The sequence below is a fragment of the Mobula hypostoma genome, chromosome 28, assembly GCF_963921235.1.
Source record: "Mobula hypostoma chromosome 28, sMobHyp1.1, whole genome shotgun sequence".
Classification (NCBI taxonomy): Eukaryota; Metazoa; Chordata; class Chondrichthyes; order Myliobatiformes; family Myliobatidae; genus Mobula; species Mobula hypostoma.
This window is the reverse complement of record NC_086124.1, coordinates 2,437,179-2,458,183: the sequence shown is the minus strand read 5'-3', so window position 1 is coordinate 2,458,183 and position 21,005 is coordinate 2,437,179. Positions and strand designations below refer to the sequence as shown.

General features: G+C 46.4%; 1 protein-coding gene across 1 annotated transcript in view; it reads left to right on the top strand.

Annotated features, from left to right (window-relative positions):
- LOC134339177 (uncharacterized) overlaps nucleotides 1-21,005 on the top strand; it is a 38,898-nt gene that overhangs the window by 11,265 nt on the left and 6,628 nt on the right. The window contains exons 3-6 of the mRNA XM_063035564.1: nucleotides 4,230-4,405; nucleotides 10,610-10,779; nucleotides 13,555-13,705; nucleotides 20,073-20,197. Coding sequence (XP_062891634.1) covers nucleotides 4,230-4,405; nucleotides 10,610-10,779; nucleotides 13,555-13,705; nucleotides 20,073-20,197 — 622 coding nt within the window. The remainder of the gene's footprint in view (nucleotides 1-4,229; nucleotides 4,406-10,609; nucleotides 10,780-13,554; nucleotides 13,706-20,072; nucleotides 20,198-21,005) is intronic.

Genomic DNA, 21,005 nt, shown 5'->3' with positions numbered 1-21,005 from the left:
TTTCAGTTACCCTGCAAACTTCATATGTTCATTATATTAGTGGTATTGTGATAAATTTTACTGTTAAGTACATATGTGTGATGGACAAGTGTAAGACAAACACTGCTTACCAGCAGCATTTTTTTTTAGATTATGAAGACACACAGTCCTCTTTTATTGTCATTTAGTAATGCATGCATTAAGAAATGATACATTATTTCCTCCGGTGTGATTTCACAAAACACAGGACAGACCAAGACTGGAAAAATCTGACAAAACCACATAATTATGACATATACTTATAACAGTGCAATAATACCATAACTTGATGAAGAAGTCCGTGAGCACAGTAAAGTTCAAAGTCTCTCAAATGTCCCACATCTCATGCAGACGGGAGAGGGAAGAAAAACTCTCCCTGCCATGCCGACCACAATCCAACTCTGAGTCATCCGAAAACTTCGAGCTCTGATCAGCTCTCCGACACCGAGTACTGAGTGCCATCTCTGTCCAAACAATTTGACCTCCTTCTTGGTCGCCAAAAGCAGGCAAGGCCGGGGATTTTGAGGCCTACCCTCCAAAAGATTCCCGACCACGCAGTAACGACAGTAACGAAACGAGCATTTCAGAAATTTCTCCAGATGTTCCTCTGTGCTTTCACGTCCATTCTCCATCAAATCAGAATTGTCCACGGCCCCTACTTAACATATACGATATCATTTTTCACCGGAGGGCTGCGCACGCGCAGGCGCGCCGCCATCCTCTCCTCCCGAAACCAATTCGATCAGTTCAAACTGGGATTTAGCGTCATGGAAAAGTACAGCGCAAAACTGGCCCTTCGGCCCATCTAGTCTATGCTGAACTGCCTACTCCCACCGACCTGCACTGGGACCATAGCTCTCCATACCCCGACCTATCCAAACTTCTCTTAAACATTGAAATCGAGCTCACATGCACACTTGTCCTGGCAGCTCATTCCACACTCTCACAACCATCTGAGTGAAGAAGTTTCCCCTCAGGTTCTGGTTAAACTATTCACCTTCCACCCTTAATTTATGACCTCTGGTTATAGTCCCACCCAAACTCAGTGGGAAAAGCCTGCTTACATTTACCCTGTCTATACCGTCATAATTTTGTACGCCTCCATCAAACCTCCTCTCAATATCTACATTCCAAGGAATAAAGTCCTATCCTATTCAATCTTTCCTTCTAACTCAAGTCCGCCAGACCTGGCAACATCCTTGTAAATTTTCTCTGTACTCTTTCAAACTATTCTCTGTACATCTTTCCTGTAGCTAGGTGACCAAAATTGCACACAATACTCCAAATTAGGCCTCACCAATGACAGCCATCCCAAACTATCTCATCATATAATCCAGAATCTGAAAAGGTCCGAAATCCGAAACACTTCTGGCCCCAAGATCTCAGATAAGGGATACTCAACCTGTACAAGTTGCCACTGAATAACTGGTGTAAAATAGGACAGGTGACGTGGTGTTAATGTGACAGGGAATTTGTCCAGGTGCTGGTTGACTGTTTGGCATGGTCTAGATGGCCCAGATGTAGTGTTCTATAACTTTAATACTGGCATTTCACACTTGTTCTATATAAACATCACCTCTGTCCATCCCAGATGCCAAACACAATGATATTTCAGCAACTTAGAAACGTAGAAAGCCTACAGCACAATACAGGCCCTTCGGCCCACAAAGCTGTGCCAAACATGTCCTTACCTTAGAAATTACCTAGAGTTACCCATAGCCCTCTATTTTTCTAAGCTCCATGTACCTATCCAGGAGTCTCTTAAAAGACCCTATCGTTTCCACCTCCACCACCGTTGCCGGCAGCCCATTCCACGCACTCACCACTCTCTGCATAAAAACATACCCCTGACATCTCCTCTGTACATACTTCCAAGCAACTTAAACCTGTGTCCTCTTGTGGCAGCCATTTCAGCCCTGGGAAAAAGCCTCTGACTATCCACACGATCAATGCCTCTCATCATCTTATACACCTCTATCAGGTCACCTCTCATCCTCCGTCGCTTCAAGGAGAAAAGGCCGAGTTCACTCAACCTGTTCTCATAAGGCATGCTCCCCAATCCAGGCAACATCCTTGTAAATCTCCTCTGCACCCTTTCCATGGTTTCCACATCCTTCCTGTAGTGAGGCGACCAGAACTGAGCACAGTACTCCAAGTGGGGTCTGACCAGGGTCCTATATAGCTGCAACATTACCTCTGAGCTCCCAAACTGCAAGAGTTGGATGCTGCGTTTTTGTTACACTGTGCGGGGTGGAAAAGTAGTGGTTAGCATGACCCTATTAAAGCACCAGTGACCCCCATGCAATTCCATCAGTGTCTGCAAGGAGTTTGTGTATTCTCCCTATCATCACGTGGGTTTCCTCCGGGTGCTCTGGTTTCCTCCCACAGTCCAAAGACATACCGGTTAGTAAGTTCAGAGTGAGGATCAGAATCAGGCTTAATATCACCAATGAACTGAAATATGTTGTTATGTGGCAGCAGTACCTGGCAATGGACAATAATAAAAATGTTAATTACATTAAATGTATATATATTTTAAAAAATTCAATCACTCCAATCACATCATCAAGTTCACCGATGACACGACCGTGGTGGGTCTCATCAGCAAGAACGACGAGTCAGCATACAGAGAGGAGGTGCAGCGGCTAACGGACTGGTGCAGAGCCAACAACCTGTCTCTGAGTGTGAACAAAACAGAAGAGATGGTTGTTGACATCAGGAGAGCACGGAGCGACCACTCTCCGCTGAACATTGACGACTCCTCCGTTGAGACCATTAAGAACACCAAATTCCTTGGTGTTCACCTGGCGGAGAATCTCACCCCGTCCCTCAACACCAGCTCCATAGCCAAGAAAGCCCAGCAGTGTCTCTACTTTCTGCGAAGGCTGAGAAAAGTCCACTTCCCACCCCCACCCGCTATCCTCACCACATTCTACGGAGGTTGTATTGAGAGCATCCTGAGCAGCTGCATCACTGCCTGGTTCGGGAATTGCACCATCTCGGATCACAAGACACTGCAGCGGATAGTGAGGTCAGCTGAGAAGATCATCGGGGTCTCTCTTCCCGCCATTACAGACATTTACACCACACGCTGCACCCGCAAAGCTAACAGCATTGTGAAGGACCCCACGCACCCCTCACACAAACTCTTCTCCCTCCTGCCATCTGGCAAAAGGTACCGAAGCATTCGGGCTCTCACGACCAGACTGTGCAACAGTTTCTTCCCCCAAGCCATCAGACTCCTCAATACCCAGAGTCTAGACTGACATCTACATCATTCATTATTATATTGTAATTTGTCCTCTACTGTGCCTATTGTCTTGTTTATTAATTATTGTACTGCCCTGCACGGTTTTGTGCACTTTATGTAGTCCTGTGCAGGGCTGTAGTCTAGTGCAGTTTTTGTGTTGTTTTACGTAGTCTAGTGTAGCCTTGTGCTGTCTCACATAGTCTAGTGTAGTTTTGTGTTGTTTCAGGTAGCACCAGGGTCCTGGAGGGACGTTGTTTCGTTTTTACTGTGTACCGTACCAGCAGCTTATGGTCGAAATGACAATAAACTTGACTTGACTTGACTTGATTGAATAATTAGTTCAAAAAGAGATTTTAAAAAATAGAGGTAGTGTTCGTGGGTTCAATGTAATCAGATGACAGAGGAGAAGAACCTGTTCCTGAACTGGTGAATTGTTGAGTGTGTGCGATCAGGCTTCTGTACCTCCTCCTTGGCAGCACTGAGAAGAGGGCATGTCCTGGGTGATGGGGGTCCTTAATGATGGAGGCCACCTTTTTGAGGCATCACTCCTCGAAGATGTCTTGGATACTACAGAGGCTGGTGCCCATGATGGAGCTGACTGAGTTTACAACTCTCTGCAGCTTATTTCGATCCTGTGTGGTGGCCTCCCCCACCCCCCCAATACCAGATGCAGCCAGTTAGAATGCTCCACATGGTACATCTGTAGAGAATTGCAGGTGTCTGTGGTGACCTACCAAGTCTCCTCAAATTCCTAATAGAATCCGGCTGCTGTCTTGCCTTCTTTGTAGCTGTATCGATATGTTGGGTCCAGGTTAGATCCTCAGAGATACTGACGCCCAGGAACTTGAAGTGTTAACTGTTCTCATGGGTGGAGTTGGATGTGCGGTCTTGTTGTTCCAGAATGCCCTGTTATCGTGGTGTATTGCTGAATAGTAAAATATACTTCTGATTCCTTTTTCAGTTACGGAGATGCTTGGAAGATGAAACGTGAGTGTTCCCACACCTCCGCTCACTCCTGCGACTTAACCGCTGAGATTGCGCAGGAGGATAACTGGTACTATGCCAGGGTGATGGCAGTGGGGACAGACACCAACTCATCCTGGTCCATGTCTGAACGGTTCTGCCCTTTGGACAAGAGTGAGTATCCTTTCCTAGCATTATAGATTAGATTTTAAAAGGATAGTTTCATTTGCACACTGACACATGAAAATCGTAGGCATAAGAGATTCTGCAGATGCTGGAAATCCAGAGCAAAACACACAAAATGCTGGAGAAACTGAGCAGATCAGCATCTATGGAGAGGAATAAACATCTGATGTTTCGGGCCGAGAAGGAGGATTCTGAAGAAGGGTCTTGGCCCAAAATGTGACTGTTTATTTTATTTTCCATAGATGCTGTCCAACCATCAGACTCTTCAACCAAAGGGTTGAAACTTGCCCCATCATTGAAGGGGAGGGAGAGAACGTCGACTCAGACCATGACAGGCCTGCGTCGGGCAGTTTCATGCCTTACAAGGCGCAGATTGGAAGTCTGTGTGGGGCGCCACTCCTCGCACAGACACCAGAGCAATGTGTGGTTAAGTGCCTTGCTCAAGGGCACAAACACGCTGCCACAGCTGAGGCTCGAACTAGCGACCTTGAGATAACTAGACGAACACCTTAACCACTTGGCCACGTGCCCAACACAATTGCCCATCATTGAAACGTTCCCACAACCGATGAACTCACTTTCAAGGACTCTTCCTCTCATGTTGTCAATATTTATTGATTGATTGATTGATTGATTGATTTATTATTTTGCCTTTCTTTTTGTATTTGCACACCAGTTCTCTGCTCTGTTGGGTGTGGTCTTTTATTGATTCTGTTATTGTTATTGGATTTATCGAGTATTCCCCCAAGAAAAATGAATCTCGGGGTAGTACATGGTGACATACATGTACTTTGAAAATAAATTTACTTTTTACTTTGAAATTTCCTCTTCTACGTCATCTACGGTCCAATGCCTCTCCTGCCTAGCACCTGAGGAAGGGTTTTGGCCTGAAACGTTGACTGTACCTCTTCCTAGAGATGCTGCCTGGCCTGCTGCGTTTACCAGCAACTTTGATGTGTGTCACCTCTCAGGTTCTGACACTATTCCCACTCTCCCTTCCTCCACCTGCCCCCTCCCTTTACCCAGATCGACCCCTTCCCTCCACTTCTACCCCTCCTCAATCTTTCAGCCCTGATGAAGGTTCTCAACCCAAAACATCAACTGTCCATTTCCCTCTGCAGGTGTTGCCCGATCTGCTGAGTTCCTCCAACAGCTTGTGTGTTGCTCAGTGATTTACCAGCTGACTTTCTGTCCTGTTGTGTTAGATCTGCACGACTCCTCCCAAAGTATAAAACTGGCTGTGTTGTTTCTGTTCCCTGCTCTCCTCTGGAAGCCAGCACAAGGAGGCATTCTGGAGTTGGAGTATTTAACATTCCACCTCCACAAGTACCTTTATTAGAAACCAAGCAATTTGCATTCACACAGCTCCTTTCACATCCGATAATTTCAAAACACTATACGGTCAGAGAAGCTGTTTAAAATGCAGAGACTAATGTAACACTGGAACTGTAGTGGCCCATTTCTCTTCAGAAAAGCCACACAGACAGTACTGGGACAATGAGCAGGTGTTGTGTTTCAAAGTTCAAAATTCAAAATAAATTTATTACCAGGGTACAAGCATGTCACCACATACAACCCTGTGACTCATTTCCTGCCAGCATACTCAGCAAATCTATAGGACGGTAACTGTAAACTGTAAACGAACTGAGCAAATGCAGATGTAAATAAATAGCAAGAAATAACAATATAACAGAGTGCTTAAGTGAGTGTAGCTATTCCCTTTTTGTTTAAGGGTGTGACGGTTGAGGGGTAGTAACTGTTCTTGAACCTGGTGGTGTGAGTCCTGAGGCTCTTGTACCTTCTACCTGATGGCAGCAGCGAGAAGAGAGCATGTCCTGGGTGGTGGGGATCTCTGACGATGGAAGCTGCTTTCCTGTGACTGCATTTCATGTAGGTCTGCTCAATGGCTGGCAGGGTTTTACCCGTGATGGACTGGGCCCAATTCCTAGCTTTTCTAGGATTTTCCACTCAAACACATTGACATTCCCATACCAGGCCGTGATGCAGCCAGTCAGCACACTTTCCACCACACATCTATAGAAGTTTCCCAAGATTCTTGATGACATGCCAAATCTCCGCAGACTCCTGAGGAAGTAGAGGCGCTGTTGTGCTTTCTTTGCAATTATATTTATATGATGGGTCCAGGTCAGGTCCTTTGAATTAGAGACACCCAGGAATTTAAAGTTACTGACCCTCTCCATGTCTGAGTGTCTGATGATTACTGGCTCATGGACCTCTGGTTTCCCTCTCCTGAAGTCTACAATCAGTTTATTGGTCTTATTGACATTAAGTGAGAGGCTGTTGTTATTCCACCACTCAGCCAAGTTTTCAGTCTCCCTCCTGTGTGCTGATTCATTACCACCTTTGATACGGCCCACAACAACAGTGTCATCAGCCAACTTGTATAGGGTGTTGGAGCCGAACTTAGCCACACGGTCATAGGTGTAAAGCGAGCAGAGCAGAGGGCTAAACACACATCCCTGTGGTGCCCCTGTGCTGTGGAGGAGATGTTTTTGCAAATCTGAACTGACTGAAGTCTACAAGTGAGGAAATCCAGGATCCAATTGTACAAGGGGCACTGAAGCCCAGGTCTTGGAGTTTACTGATTAGTTTTGAGGGAACGATGGTACTGGATGCAGAGCTGTAATCGAAAGGGAGCATCCTGATGTATGCATCTTTGCTGTCCAGATGTTCCAGGGTTGTGTGAAGAGCCAACGCGATAGCATCTGATGTAGACCTGTTGCATTGGTAGGCAAATTGGATCCAAGTCACCATTTGACAGGAGCTAATACGCTTCAACACTAGCCTCTCAAAACACTTCATCACTGTGGATGGAAGGGCCACTGAGCGATAGTCATTGAGACAGGTTACCACACTCTTCTTGGGCACTGGTACGACTGAAGCCTGCTTGAAGCAGGTGGGTACCACATATAACTGAAGTGAGAGGTTAAAGATATCCATGAACACACCAGCCAGTTGGTCAGCACAGGTCTTCAGTACTCAGCCAGGTTCTCTGTCTCGACCAGATGCTTTCCCTGGATTTACTCTCTTGAAGTCAGCCCGCACATCATCCTCAGATACTGAGACCAAAGAATCTTCAGGGAGACATGGCGGTGTGCGATGGTTCCTCCCTGTTCTGGTGCCAAAGTGAGTACAGAAGGCGTTGAGCTCATCTGGAAATGAAGCTCTGCTCTCCACTATGTCACAATTTTTAGCTTTGTAGGAGGTATGGCATTCAAACCCTGCCACAGTTGTCGAGCATCCTTCGTTGATTCCAGTCTAGTCTGGGGTCTCCACTTTGTCAGAGAGGTGGCTTTCCGGAGATCATACCTGCACCTCTTCATCTCCAGACCCGAATGCCTCTGGTCTGCGCTATGCCAGGCAGATGCGGCTCACCAGCTGTGGTTGGCAGCTCAGCAGAAGGAAAATTCTGATCTCAAATCTCTGCTACCTTCTGGCCATACCCTCTACTGGGGAAGGCTTTGGGAGTAAACCCCGAGAAAAAATCTGACACTGGAGACCCTAAGGCAGTCCTACGTTGGGTTCAACGCTGATGGGCAAGTCCTGCGACGCCATTGGTACAAAACAGTATCAGTCTCTGCCGTTCCTTTGGGTTCATCAGGTGCACGGGGAGGGGGAGCTCGGTACATGGGCAGCAGTTTTCTCTCCATATCGTACAGACCTGGATTGCATATCTAGACAGCTAGGACACAACATCCATGGTTGACCCCGACCCGCAGAGAGCTCCAGTGTGTTTTATGGAGGCACAGTGGCATAATGGTTAGTGTAACACTTCACAGTGCCAGCGATCATGGGTTGGGTCGCCCATTGTCTAGAAGGAGTTTGTACGCTCTCCCCGTGACCACGTGAGTTTCCTCCGGGTGCCCCAGCTTCCTCCCACTTTCCAAAGACATATGGGTCAGACAGCTTCGTTGAGCACCTCTGTCCCATCCGCCACGAGCAGAACTCCCCGGTGGCCAAACATTTTAATTCTGATTCCAGTTCCCATTCCAACGTGTCGGTCCATGGCCTCCTCTCGTGCCAGGATGAGGCCATCCTCAGGGTGGAAGAGCAACACCTTACATTCCACCTGGGTAGCCTCCAATATTGATTTCTCCTTCTGTTATAAAAAAAATCCCTCTCCACACTCCCTTCTTTCTCTTCTGGAGAAGGGGGGGAGGAGAAGATGGCGACGCGACGGCAGCGTGCGCGGCCACTTCGGTGGTGATGTCTGTTATCTGTCAAGTAGGGGACCGTGCACAATCCTGATTTGATGGAGACAGACATGAGAGTACGGAGGAACATCTGGAAACTTCTGAAATGCCCGCTTCGCTGCCGCTGCTACTGTGTGGTAACCAGAATCTCCGGAGCAGAAGGCCCTGAAATCCCCGGCTTTATGTGTTTCAGCGGCCGGGGTGAGGTCGAAGGTGCTTGGCAGAGGATGGCGCTCGGGAGGCTGGTCGGAAGCTCAGCGTTTTCGGGCGGATGGGCTCAGTGTTGGCTGTGGTCGGCTGCTTCCAAGGCATTGGCAAGTTGACGGTGCCTGGTTTATGGCAGGAAGTTTCTCCCTTTTGCCGCCTGCTATCGGGGACTCGGGAGTCGATCGACTCGGGATTTTTGAGACTTTATTTACCGTGCCCATGGTTTGTTCTTCATCAAATTATGGTATTGTTTTGCACTGCTGTAACTATATGTCTTAATTATGTGGTTCCGTCAGTGTTAGTCTTTGATCTGTCTTGTTTTCTGTGATATCACTCCGGAGAAACATTGTATCATTTCTTAATGCATGTATGCATTTCTAAATGACAATAAAAGAGGACTGAGTGTTCTCATAATCTAATTTCCCACTCTGACCTTTGGTCCACTATCCTCTCCTATCAGATACCTTCCTCTCTAGCCCTTGACCTTTCCCACCTACTTGGTTTCACCTATCACCTTCCAGTTAGCCTCCCTCCCCTTCTCCCCTCTCCCCACCTTCTTCTGCTGTCATCTTCCCCCTTCCTTTCCAGCCCTGAGGAAGGGTCTTGGACCGAAACATCAACTGTTTGTTCATTTCCATAGACGCTGCCTGACCTGCTGAGTTGCTCCAGCATTGTGTGTGTGTGTTGATATAGGTTGGTGAGTTGCGGGCAGGATATGTTGGCGCCAGAAGTGTGGTGACACTTGCGGGCTACCCCCACCACTGTGTTGGTCATTGATACAAATGCGATGTACATGTGACATCTTACAGCAATGTTGCGAGGGATTGAATGGAGCTCAGAGGAGAATGCTGGAGCAGCGTGACTTCCAGAGAGTGACATCCCTGCACTGATGTCAGGCAGATCTTGGTCATTTTTATCCACCCTGAAACTTCTTTGGTTAACTAAAACTGGTTATGTGGTAGTTGTCAGTGACTAACAGAGGTAGTGGGTAAGATTAAACATTAAAGATAAAGATACACTGTATTTGTCACATGTACATTGAAATGTCGAAGCATGACATGAAATGTGTTGTTTCTGTCTGTGACCTCTGCCCTCAGGCCCGAGAGTGTAACGAAGTGCCAAGGCCTGAGTTCGAGAATGAGGAACGATCCAAGGTTGGGACGATTTAGGTGCCAGGCCAGATCATGGCTTTGGGGCTAGAAGGGAGGGACGGGGCGGTTCAGCTCACTGTTCTGTGAGGTCTACTCGTCTCTGCGCTGAACTGAGGCTGCGGCCTACAACTAACAGGCTCCTGGATCAGCTGTGGCGATGGCCGGCTTCACAGCTGTGGACTCACTTTCGTAAACTTCAATTGTTTGTTTCCTTTTGTTGTTTGCACAAATTGTTTTTTTTCCCCTACACATTGGGTGTTTCATGGTCTTTTTTTTTAAATGGGTTCTATTGGGTTTCCTTGTTTTGCGGCTATCTGTAAGGAGACAAATCTCAAGGTTGTATATAGTTCACATACTTGGACAATAAATGTACTGTGAACTTTGACCAACACAGTTCAATGGTGCACTGAGGGCAGCCTGCAAGTGTCGCTGTGCGTCTGACTGTTGTGTACGATGCTCACAACTTACTCAGCCTCACCTGTTAGTCTTAGGAACGTGGGAAGAAACCGGAGCCTTGTTAAAGAAGTTTGAATGTACGGCCCCAGCGAAATCACTGTGCCTTGGGTCTTTCGATTACTGCAGCCAGTTTTAAACATTCTCCACATCTGTGTCTCTTCCAGCTGTTATCGGAGCCCCAGCCGTGAAGAACACTGTCAGCACGCGATCTTTCAATGTCTGGGCAGAACCACCGAGCCTCCCACCTGTTGGGGGAATTCGGCGCTCGATTCAAAACATTTTCCCCGAGATTATATACGACTTGCAGGTTAGCCATCCAGCAACAAATCAAGTGGTAAGCAATTATGTCACTTCCGTTAAGTTTAAACATGACTTTCGGTAAAATGAAATGGTTGGAAGATTATACATTCTGATTTTAGTTTCATTATACAGAGTCATAGAAGAGAACAACACAGAAAAAGGCCCTTAGTCTATACCAAAACCTTTTAATATGTCTGCACTGGGGCCACAGCCATCCATACCCTTATCATGCACGTGCCTGTCCAAACTTCTCTTAAACGTTGAAATTAAACTCATACCCACCACTTGTGCTGGCAGCTCGTTCCACACTCCCACCACCCTCCCAGTGAAGAAGTTTCCCTTCATGTTCCCCTTAAACTTCTCACCTTTCACCCTTAACCCATGACCTCGAGTTGTAGTCCCAGCCAAACTCAGTGGATCTATACCCCTCATAATTGTGTATCCCTCTATCAAACCTCTTTTCAATCTTCTACGTTCTAAGGAATAAAATTCTAACCTATTCAATCTTTGCTTATAACTCAGGTCCTCCAGACCCAGCAACATCCTTGTGAATATTCTCTGTACTTTTTCAATCTTGTTTACATCCTTCCTGTAGGTAGGTGACCAAAACTGCATTCAGTACTCCAAATTAGGCCTCAGCAATGTCTTATACAACTTCAACAGAACATCTTGTACTCAGTGCATTGATATATTGTGTGTGCTATATTCTCATTTTACATCTTGTATTTTCATATTCTGTGTTGCATTTTTATATTCAGAAATTATGCATTATAATTTTATTTTGATTGTATTTATTATTACTTGGTGCGTGGCCAAGTGGTTAAGGCGTTGGTCTAGTGATCTGAAGGTCGCTAGTTCGAGCCTTGGCTGAGGCAGCATGTTGTGTCTTTGAGCAAGGCACTTAACCACACATTGCTCTGCGACGACACCGGTGCCAAGCTGTATGGGTCCTAATGCCCTTCCCTTGGACAACATCGGTGGTGTGGAGAGGGGAGACTTGCAGCATGGGCAACTGCTGGTCTTCCATACAACCTTGCCCAGGCCTGTGCTCTGGAAACCTTCCAAGGTGCAAATCCATGGTCTCACGAGGCTAACGGATGCTTATATTATACGAGTTGAGACTTTATAAAGCACTGGTGAGGCCTCACTTGGAGTATTGTGAGCAGTTTTGGCTCCTTATCCAAGAACGGATGTGCTGACATTGGAGAGGGTTCAAAGGAAGTTCATGAAAAGATTGAAAGACTTTTCATATGAGAAGCATTTGTTGGCTCCCTGTCTGTACTCATTGGAATTTAGAAGAATGAGAGGAGATCTCATTGAAACCTATCGAAAGTTGAAAGGTCTTGACAGAGTGGATGTGGAGGGGATGTTTCCGATGCTGGGGGAGTCTAAGACCAGAGGACACAGCCTTAGAATAGAAGGGCATTCTTTTAGACTGAGATTTACAGGAAGTTGTTGGTTCCTGATTAGTATTGCTGCCTGCCACACCTCCAGCATTGCCTGAGGTCAGCTACAGGGTCATCAGTCAGGGATGTCTCACTTCCTTAACCCTGGTACATCTCCTGGTGGCGGAGCAGTGACAGGGACGTCTCCCTGCCACCCCTGCAGCTTCCAGTGGGGTTAGTCAGTCCCCTGATTTCTGTCCTTCCTCCTCAGCCACAGCAAAAAGCTGCCCTTTTCTGCCTCTTCAGCCAATTCTCTGGTGGCCGTCCTGAGCCTTGTTCCAGTCTCTGTCATATCACAAAGTAACCTTCATCGTTGGGCTGACGAAGCCCGGCATCCGACCTCCACAGGCTCGGTGCTGGTCATCCAGCCATGTTCCCTACACTCAGCTGCCAGGCCTGAGTACTTCAGCCTCTTTCATTTGAGGGCAGCCTCCGTTCCTTCCTCCCATGGGATAGTTAACTCAATGAGGAGGACCGTCTTGGTGGCTGTGGACCACAGTACAATGTGTGGGTGGAGAGATGTGGTGGTGATTTCTCTGGGGGACTGCGGCTGCCTGTCGAGATCTGCCCTCGTGTTCCACTCCTTGCCTGTGGACAGGAGTCCTGAAGGAGATCTTGGGTGAATGCATTCAGCACTCTTGCCAGCTTTAACAAACGGGATGAGTTGTTGTCCTGCTGGGGAAAGGTTGCTTCTCACATCCTGCCTGCAAGTCTCTGGGACAGAGATGAGGAGGAATTCCTTTACGCAGAGAGTGGTGAATCTGTGGAATTTGTTGCTGCAGGCGGCTGTGGAGGCCAAGTTCACTGGGTATATTTAAGGCCGAGGTTGGTAGATTCTTGATTAGTCAGGGCGTGAAGGGATACAGGGAGAAGGCAAGAGATTGGGACTGAGAGGGAAATGGATCAGACATGATGAAATGGTGGAGCAGACTCGATGGGCTGAATGGCCTAATTCTGCTCCTATATCTTATGGTCTGGCTTCCTCCCTCTTCCTTTCCTGTCGTGATGAAGGGTACCGGTCTGAATTGTCAACTCTTATTCCTCTCCAAGACGCTGCCAGACCTGCTGAGCTCCCAGCACTTTGTGGGTATTGCTCTGAGTTCCCAGCATCAGCAGAATCTCTTGTGTTTATGTTATATTTCTATGATATTTTTATAATACATATTTTTAATTAAATGCATAATATTGAGGGATTACACATTATACTATTTATTATTTGTATGGTAACTTGTAATAATTTTTCATATCTTGCACTGTACAGCGGCCATTAACTGTCAAATTCCATGACACACGGTAGTGATAATAGATCTGATTCTGTTTGGTTTATTTTAGTTGAGAGATTACAGATCATATTTTGTTTTCAGGTATTTTCTGACATCAGCAAGAGTGGAAATTTCACAGTTAAGCCCTTGGAGCCCAGTACCGAATACCATGGGACCATGAAGCTTCTCCTGAAGAGAGGAATTTTTTCCAAAGAGAGCCAGACTGCACACGTCTTTATCAAGACTGAGCAAGGTTGGTATGGTTGCGGGATGTGGGCTCCTTCTGGCCCTTCAGGTGGGAGGTTTGACCTTGCTCTGTAGTGAGGAAGGAACGTCCTTTAAACGAACCATCAGTGACCGACATGGCCGAAGCGACTTTCGACCGGCAAATAATTCGACCCCCAACATGACATCGGGAAGTCTGGGACCAGAGGGCACACCCTCAGAATTCAGGGACACCCATTTAGAACAGAGATGAGAATAAATAGAGATGAGGTGGGAAAGCTATTGGAAAAGATTCTTAGAGATAGGATCTCTGGGCATTTAGAGAATCATGGTCTGATCAGGGACAGTCAGCATGGCTTTGTGAAGGGCAGATCGTGCCTAACAAGCCTGATAGAGTTCCTTGAGGAGGTGACCAGGCATATAAATGAGGGTAGTGCAGTGGATGTGATCTACATGGATTTTAGTAAGGCATCTGACAAGGTTCCACACGGTAGGCTTATTCAGAAAGTCAGAAGGCATGGGATCCAGGGAAGTTTGGCCAGGTGGATTCAGAATTGGCTTGCCTGCAGAAGGCAGAGGGTCGTAGTGGAGGGAGTACATTCAGATTGGAGGATTGTGACTAGTGGTGTCCCACAAGGATCTGATCTGGGACCTCTACTTTTCGTGATTTTTATTAACGACCTGGATGTGGGAGCAGAAGGGTGGGTTGGCAAGTTTGCAGACGACACAAAGGTTGATGGTGTTGTGGATAGTGTAGAGGATTGTCGAAGATTGCAGAGAGACATTGATAGGATGCAGAAGTGGGCTGAGAAGTGGCAGATGGAGTTCAACCCAGAGAAGTGTGAGGTGGTACACTTTGGAAGGACAAACTCCAAGGCAGAGTACAAAGTAAATGGCAGGATACTTGGTCGTGTGGAGGAGCAGAGGGATCTGGGGGTACATGTCCACAGATCCCTGAAAGTTGCCTCACAGGTAGATAGGGTAGTTAAGAAAGCTTATGGAATGTTAGCTTTCATAAGTCGAGGGATAGGGTTTAAGAGTCGCGGGGTAATGATGCAGCTCTATAAAACTCTGGTTAGGCCACACTTGGAGTACTGTGTCCAGTTCTGGTCACCTCACTATAGGAAGGATGTGGAAGCATTGGAAAGGGTACAGAGGAGATTTACCAGGATGCTGCCTGGTTTAGAGAGTATGCATTATGATCAGAGATTAAGGGAGCTAGGGCTTTACTCTTTGGAGAGAAGGAGGATGAAAGGAGACATGATAGAGGTGTACAAGATAATAAGAGGAATAGATAGAGTGGATAGCCAGTGCCTTGTCCCCAGAGCACCACTGCTCAATACAAGGGGACATGGCTTTAAGGTAAGGGGTGGGAAGTTCAAGGGGGATGTTAGAGGAAGGTTTTTTACTCAGAGAGTGGTTGGTGTGTGGAATGCACTGCCTGAGTCAGTGGTGGAGGCAGATACACTCGTGAAATTTCAGAGACTACTAGACAGGTATATAGAGGAATTTAAGGTGGGGACTTATATGGGAGGCAGGGTTTAAGGGTCGGCACAACATTGTGGACCAAAGGGCCTGTACTGTGCTGTATTGTTTTATGTTCTATGTTCTATGTTCTTTAAGCAGAAGGTGGTGAATCTGTGAAATTTGTTGCCACAGGTGGCTGTGGAGGCCAAGTCATTGGGTATACTTAAGACAGATCTTGATAGATTCTTGATTGGTCAGGGCACAAAGGGATACAGGGAGAAGGCAGGAGATTGGGACTGAGAAGGAAATGGATCAGCCATGATGAAATGGCAGAGCAGACTCGATGGGTCAAATGGCCTAATTCTGCTCCTATATCTTATGGCCGTAGAGAGACTGCTGGATACAATGGGTTGGCAGCATCAGTTGAAAGTGAAACAGTTAATGTTTCAGGCCTGGGATCTTTCATCAGAGCACCTGAAGGGTCCAGACCTGAAATGTTATCTCTGATTCCCTCTTCACAGATACTGCCTGACCTACTGAGTATTTTTTACAATATATATTAATGACTTGGATGAGGGAATTAAATGCAGCATCTCCAAGTTTGCGGATGACACGAAGCTGGGTGGCAGTGTTAGCAGTGAGGAGGATGCTAAGAGGATGCAGGGTGACTTGGATAGGTTGGGTGAGTGGGCAAACTCATGGCAGATGCAATTTAATGTGGATAAATGTGAAGTTATCCACTTTGGTGGCAAAAATAGGAAAACAGATTATTATCTGAATGGTGGCCGATTAGGAAAAGGGGAGGTGCAACGAGACCTGGGTGTCATTATACACCAGTCATTGAAAGTGGGCATGCAGGTACAGCAGGCGGTGAAAAAGGCGAACGGTATGCTGGCATTTATAGCGAGAGGATTCGAGTACAGGAGCAGGGAGGTACTACTGCAGTTGTACAAGGCCTTGGTGAGACCACACCTGGAGTATTGTGTGCAGTTTTGGTCCCCTAATCTGAGGAAAGACATCTTTGCCATAGAGGGAGTACAAAGAAGGTTCACCAGATTGATTCCTGGGATGGCAGGTCTTTCATATGAAGAAAGACTGGATGAACTGGGCTTGTACTCGTTGGAATTTAGAAGATTGAGGGGGGATCTGATTGAAACGTATAAGATCCTAAAGGGATTGGACAGGCTAGATGCGGGAAGATTGTTCCCGATGTTGGGGAGGTCTAGAACGAGGGGTCACAGTTTGAGGATAGAGGGGAAGCCTTTTAGGACCGAGGTTAGGAAAAACTTCTTCACACAGAGAGTGGTGAATCTGTGGAATTCTCTGCCACAGCAAACTGTTGAGGCCAGTTCATTAGCTATGTTTAAAAGGAAGTTAGATATGGCCCTTGTGGCTACAGGGGTCAGGGGGTATGGAGGGAAGGCTGGGTTCTGAGTTGGATGATCAGCCATGATCATAATAAATGGCGGTGCAGGCTCGAAGGGCCGAATGGCCTACTCCTGCACCTATTTTCTATGTTTCTATGTTTCTATTTTCAGCATTTTCTGCTTTTGTTTCAGAATTCCAATATCTCCAATTTTTGGATTTTCAAATCCATGATTAAAATTGGAATTATCAGTGAAAGGCTGGTTCTGAGAGGGCAGCTGTCAAATATGTCACTAATCATCAGCATCTCCTGCCTCACCATGAGAAAGTTACTGATGACCGGCAAAGTGCTGTGCTACTCCATACCTCCAATCTCCCTGGTGACTCTTCAGTCTGCAATGCCCCTTGGAGAGTTAAATATTCAAGATTCAAAATTCAAAATGTAATTTCCTGTGCACAAGTGTAAAGGAGAACAAAATAATTGTTACTCCGGAACCAATGCAACACAAAAAAAACACAATTAGATAAAGAACACAATATTAATAAAAAAGAATAAATATACAAATGTTTGTAAATACATAAGATAGTTTATATTCACAGATTGATTGTACATCCATAAAGTGATGCTAGGCACAGGAGTGTCTGTACATAAGGTGACTCTGACAGGCAATGATAAAGTAGTGGTGGTTGAGGGTGTGGAGGGCTGGGTTAGTGGGTGGAGGTGTTGATCAGCCTCACTGCTTTGGGGAAAGTCACTGTTTTTGAGTCTGGTGGACTGGCTACGTAGCCTCTTCCCTGGTGGGACTGGGACGAACAGTCCATGAGCAGGATGGGTGGGATCCTTCATAATGTCACTGGCTCTTTCCTGGCACGTTTCTGTATCTATGTCCTTGATGGTGGGTAGGCTGGTGTCAGTGTTGTGTTGGGCAGTTTTGACTACCCGTTGTAAAGATGTCCTGTCACCGCAGTATAGTTCAGTGTAAGTGGGGCTGTATCTACGTTTGTTCTGCATTTTTGCCATTAAACTGGAAAGGGCACAGAGTTTTACAGTGTTATGAAGATCTACCCCTTAGTGATAATGATCAGAGAGGCTCAGAGGGAATCTGTAATTACCAACAAATACCTTCATTGTCTCAACTAAAAAAGCACATAGGTCCACAAGCAAACTACTTGTGTGCACACCCACTAGGATGCCCTGACCCTCCATGAACAGGAAATGAAGAGAAAAGGTATTACCCAGCAAAAGAGTCTGTGCTGGCCAGGCATTCCCACTCCAATGTCTCCGTGTCCATGGAGTCCTCCACATCCACAGTGGTTGATCTCTGGAGAGTTATCATTCTCCCATATTTGAAGCTCATGACTCTTATAGTGTTCCTCCATCAGTTCAAATGATGCATCTCCGTCCTGTTGGCTCAAAATCTACCTGGGCCACCTCCTTATTGACTTGGGTCCAGGGTTATAACCGGCATTGTTCTATGGTCTCTGCCCTTGGACTCCTGCCTAAATTCTTTTCAATTCTGATTGGCTCAAAGCAGGTGATCCAGACACTGGGTCTAATGAGATTACAGATTGCTTCTCTGGCAAGCCTGCCACTTTACATAATAAATAACTAGTTGCCAGAGAATGGTGTCAGGTTTAGCAGGTCATCAGCTGAAACTCCTTGTGTCCACATTCAATTACTCTGATTAGATTATCCCAGAGCAAGAATCAGCTCATCAAACAGTTCACAAGATGGAGATTACAGAGCAGCTTCACAAAGTGGCATCTTCCATCTCCTTCAAGCAAATGACAAGAACAAAGGCAATTGGAACAACAATTGTCTACTTCCACCGTCCTTGTTTCATTTGAATTCACTGATTTGTAGACTGTAGTTCTTTCTGGCCAACAACACGAACATTGCCTTGTCACAGGAGCCTGAGTTAGAGGGAGAGGTTGTGCAGGCTAGGACTTTATTTCCTGGAATGTTGGACACTGAGAGGTGACTTTAGTTGAAGTGCAAAGGGTATTGATATGATGAATGCATGCCATCTTTTGCCAGGGAAAAGGAGCCAAAAACTAGAGGTCAAAGGTTGAAGGTGAGAGGGTGGAGCATACATGGAATAAGCTGCCAGAGAAAGTATTTGAGACACAGAGAATAACAATATTAAAACAATATTTGGGCAAGTACATTGATGAGAAAGGTTTCGACCAGCGCTTCTCAACCTGGGATCTACGGACCCCTTAGTTAATGGTAGAGATCTGTAGCATGAAAAAGGGTTGGGAACCCGTGGTTTAGAAGGATATGGGCCAAACATGGGTAAATGATGGGCATCTTGGGCAGCATGGATAAGATGGGCTGAAGGGCATGTTTCTGTGCTGTACATCACTATGACTTTCTGATCTTCCTGGCTGCTGGATCAAAGGAGAGGGAATGAAGTCAGCGCGTAATTTCTACAAGGACTTCACTCAGCTTGGGCGGGGGGAGGGTGGAGTAAAAAGGTCGCAAAAATTAAGCAAGGTGATAAGGTGCAAGAGGGGAATGAGTTGTCCGGTGTTAGTAACGATGATGATTATTGAGAAATCTGGGTGCATTTACATATCTGTCTCAGTTCCTCAATGACTTAGTAACCATGAGATCATAAGACATAGGAACAGAATAAGGCCATTCAGCCCATCGAGTGCTCCACTATTCCATCATGACTGATCTATTATCCCTCTCAACCCCATTATCCCTGGACCCATTGATGCCCTGACTAACCAAGAACCCATCAACCTTCACTTTAAGTATACCCAATGATTCGGTCTGTGGCAATGAATTCCACAGGTTCACCACCTTCTGTCCAAACAAATTCCTCCTCCTCTCAGTTCTAAAGAGACATCCCTCTATTCCGAGGCTGTGCCCTCTGGTCCCAGGTACTCTAGGAAAGAGTGTATGAATGTAGCACAAAATAGTAATGTAGCGGTTGGCACAACGCGTTACAACGCTAGATGTAAACTCGGGGTTCAACTCCTGCCAGAGCCTGTAAGGAATGTGTACACTTCTCCCGTGACTTCATGGGTTTCCTCCCACATTCCAAAGACTTGTGGGTTGGGGTTCGTGAGTTTTGGGTCTGTGGACTATGCTGGCTCTCTACCATGAGGGTCACAACCTCGTCTACGCCGGCTGGAGTCAGGGCTTCATGCTTTGGCTCTTGGTAGGGTCACCCATGCCAAACAGGTCAAAGGGTAGAGGTCAGATTAACAGCGGCCCACCAGTCCTCCAGGCTTGGGGGTTCAGCCTAGGGCTAACAACCCCGACTGGTAAAACAAAATTGTTACAGAAATGTCACAAAGACTCCTTCTACATCTGAGTGAACAGGACAGGCAGAGATGGACCTTCACAGCGGTGTAACGGGCCGTTGGTATGTTGGCTCTGGAGGTATGGTGACATTTGCAGGCTGCCCAGCACAGTCCTCACTGATTTGATTTGACGCACACAACACCTTTCACTCTATGTTTCGATACACATGTGACAAGTAAAGTTAATCTTTTTATGAAGTCTTTTAAGCCAATTAGAATAATTAATCTGCTTTTGCTTTTCACAGAATGGACACTGGTGGCTATTCTGCCAGCTGCTGCGTTTATTTTGTTTGTAGTACTCATCGTTGGAATATTTATCTGGATGGCGTACAGTTACACAAGACACCACCGATCTTTGCCCCGAGCCTTGGTATGTTCGGCGTCTGTATATTCAGTAATAAGTTCAAGTTCAACTTCAGAATCACAATCAGAGTCAGAATCAGAATCAGGTTTAATATCACCAGCATCTGTTGTGAAATTTGTTGTCTTTGTTGCAGCAGTACAATGCAATACATAACAATAAAAAACTGAATTACAGTAAGTATATATATATTAAATAGTTAAATAAGTAGTGTAAAAACAGAGATAAAAAAGTAGTGAGATTGTGTTCATGGGTTAATTCAGAAATCTGATGGCAGAGGGGAAGAAGCTGTTCCTGCATCACTGAGTATCTGTCTTCAGGCTCCTGTACCTCCTCCCTGATGGTAGTAATGAGAAGAGGGCATCTCCTGGGTGATGGGGGTCCTTAATGATGGATGCCTCCTTGGTGAAGGATGCCTTCTTCTGGTCAGTGTATTTACAAGACGGGCGATCCCAGCCATTATCAATACTCTTCAGAGATTGTCTGCCTGGCGTCAGTGGTCACATAACCAGGACTTGTGATGTGCACCAGCTGCTTATAAGACCATCCACCACCTGCTCCCATGGCTTCAGGACATACCCCGGCCGGGGGGGTGGGGGCAGGGGTGGTATGGGCTAAGCAGGTGCTACACCCTGCACAAGGGCAACTTGCAGGCGAGTGGAAGGAAAGAGAGCCTTACACCTCCTTCGGTAGAATCATATCTCCACCCCACCACCCACCAGAAAACAACACGAGGAATTCTGCAGATGCTGGAAATTCAAGCAACACACATCAAAGTTGCTGGTGAACGCAGCAGGCCAGGCAGCACCTCTAGGAA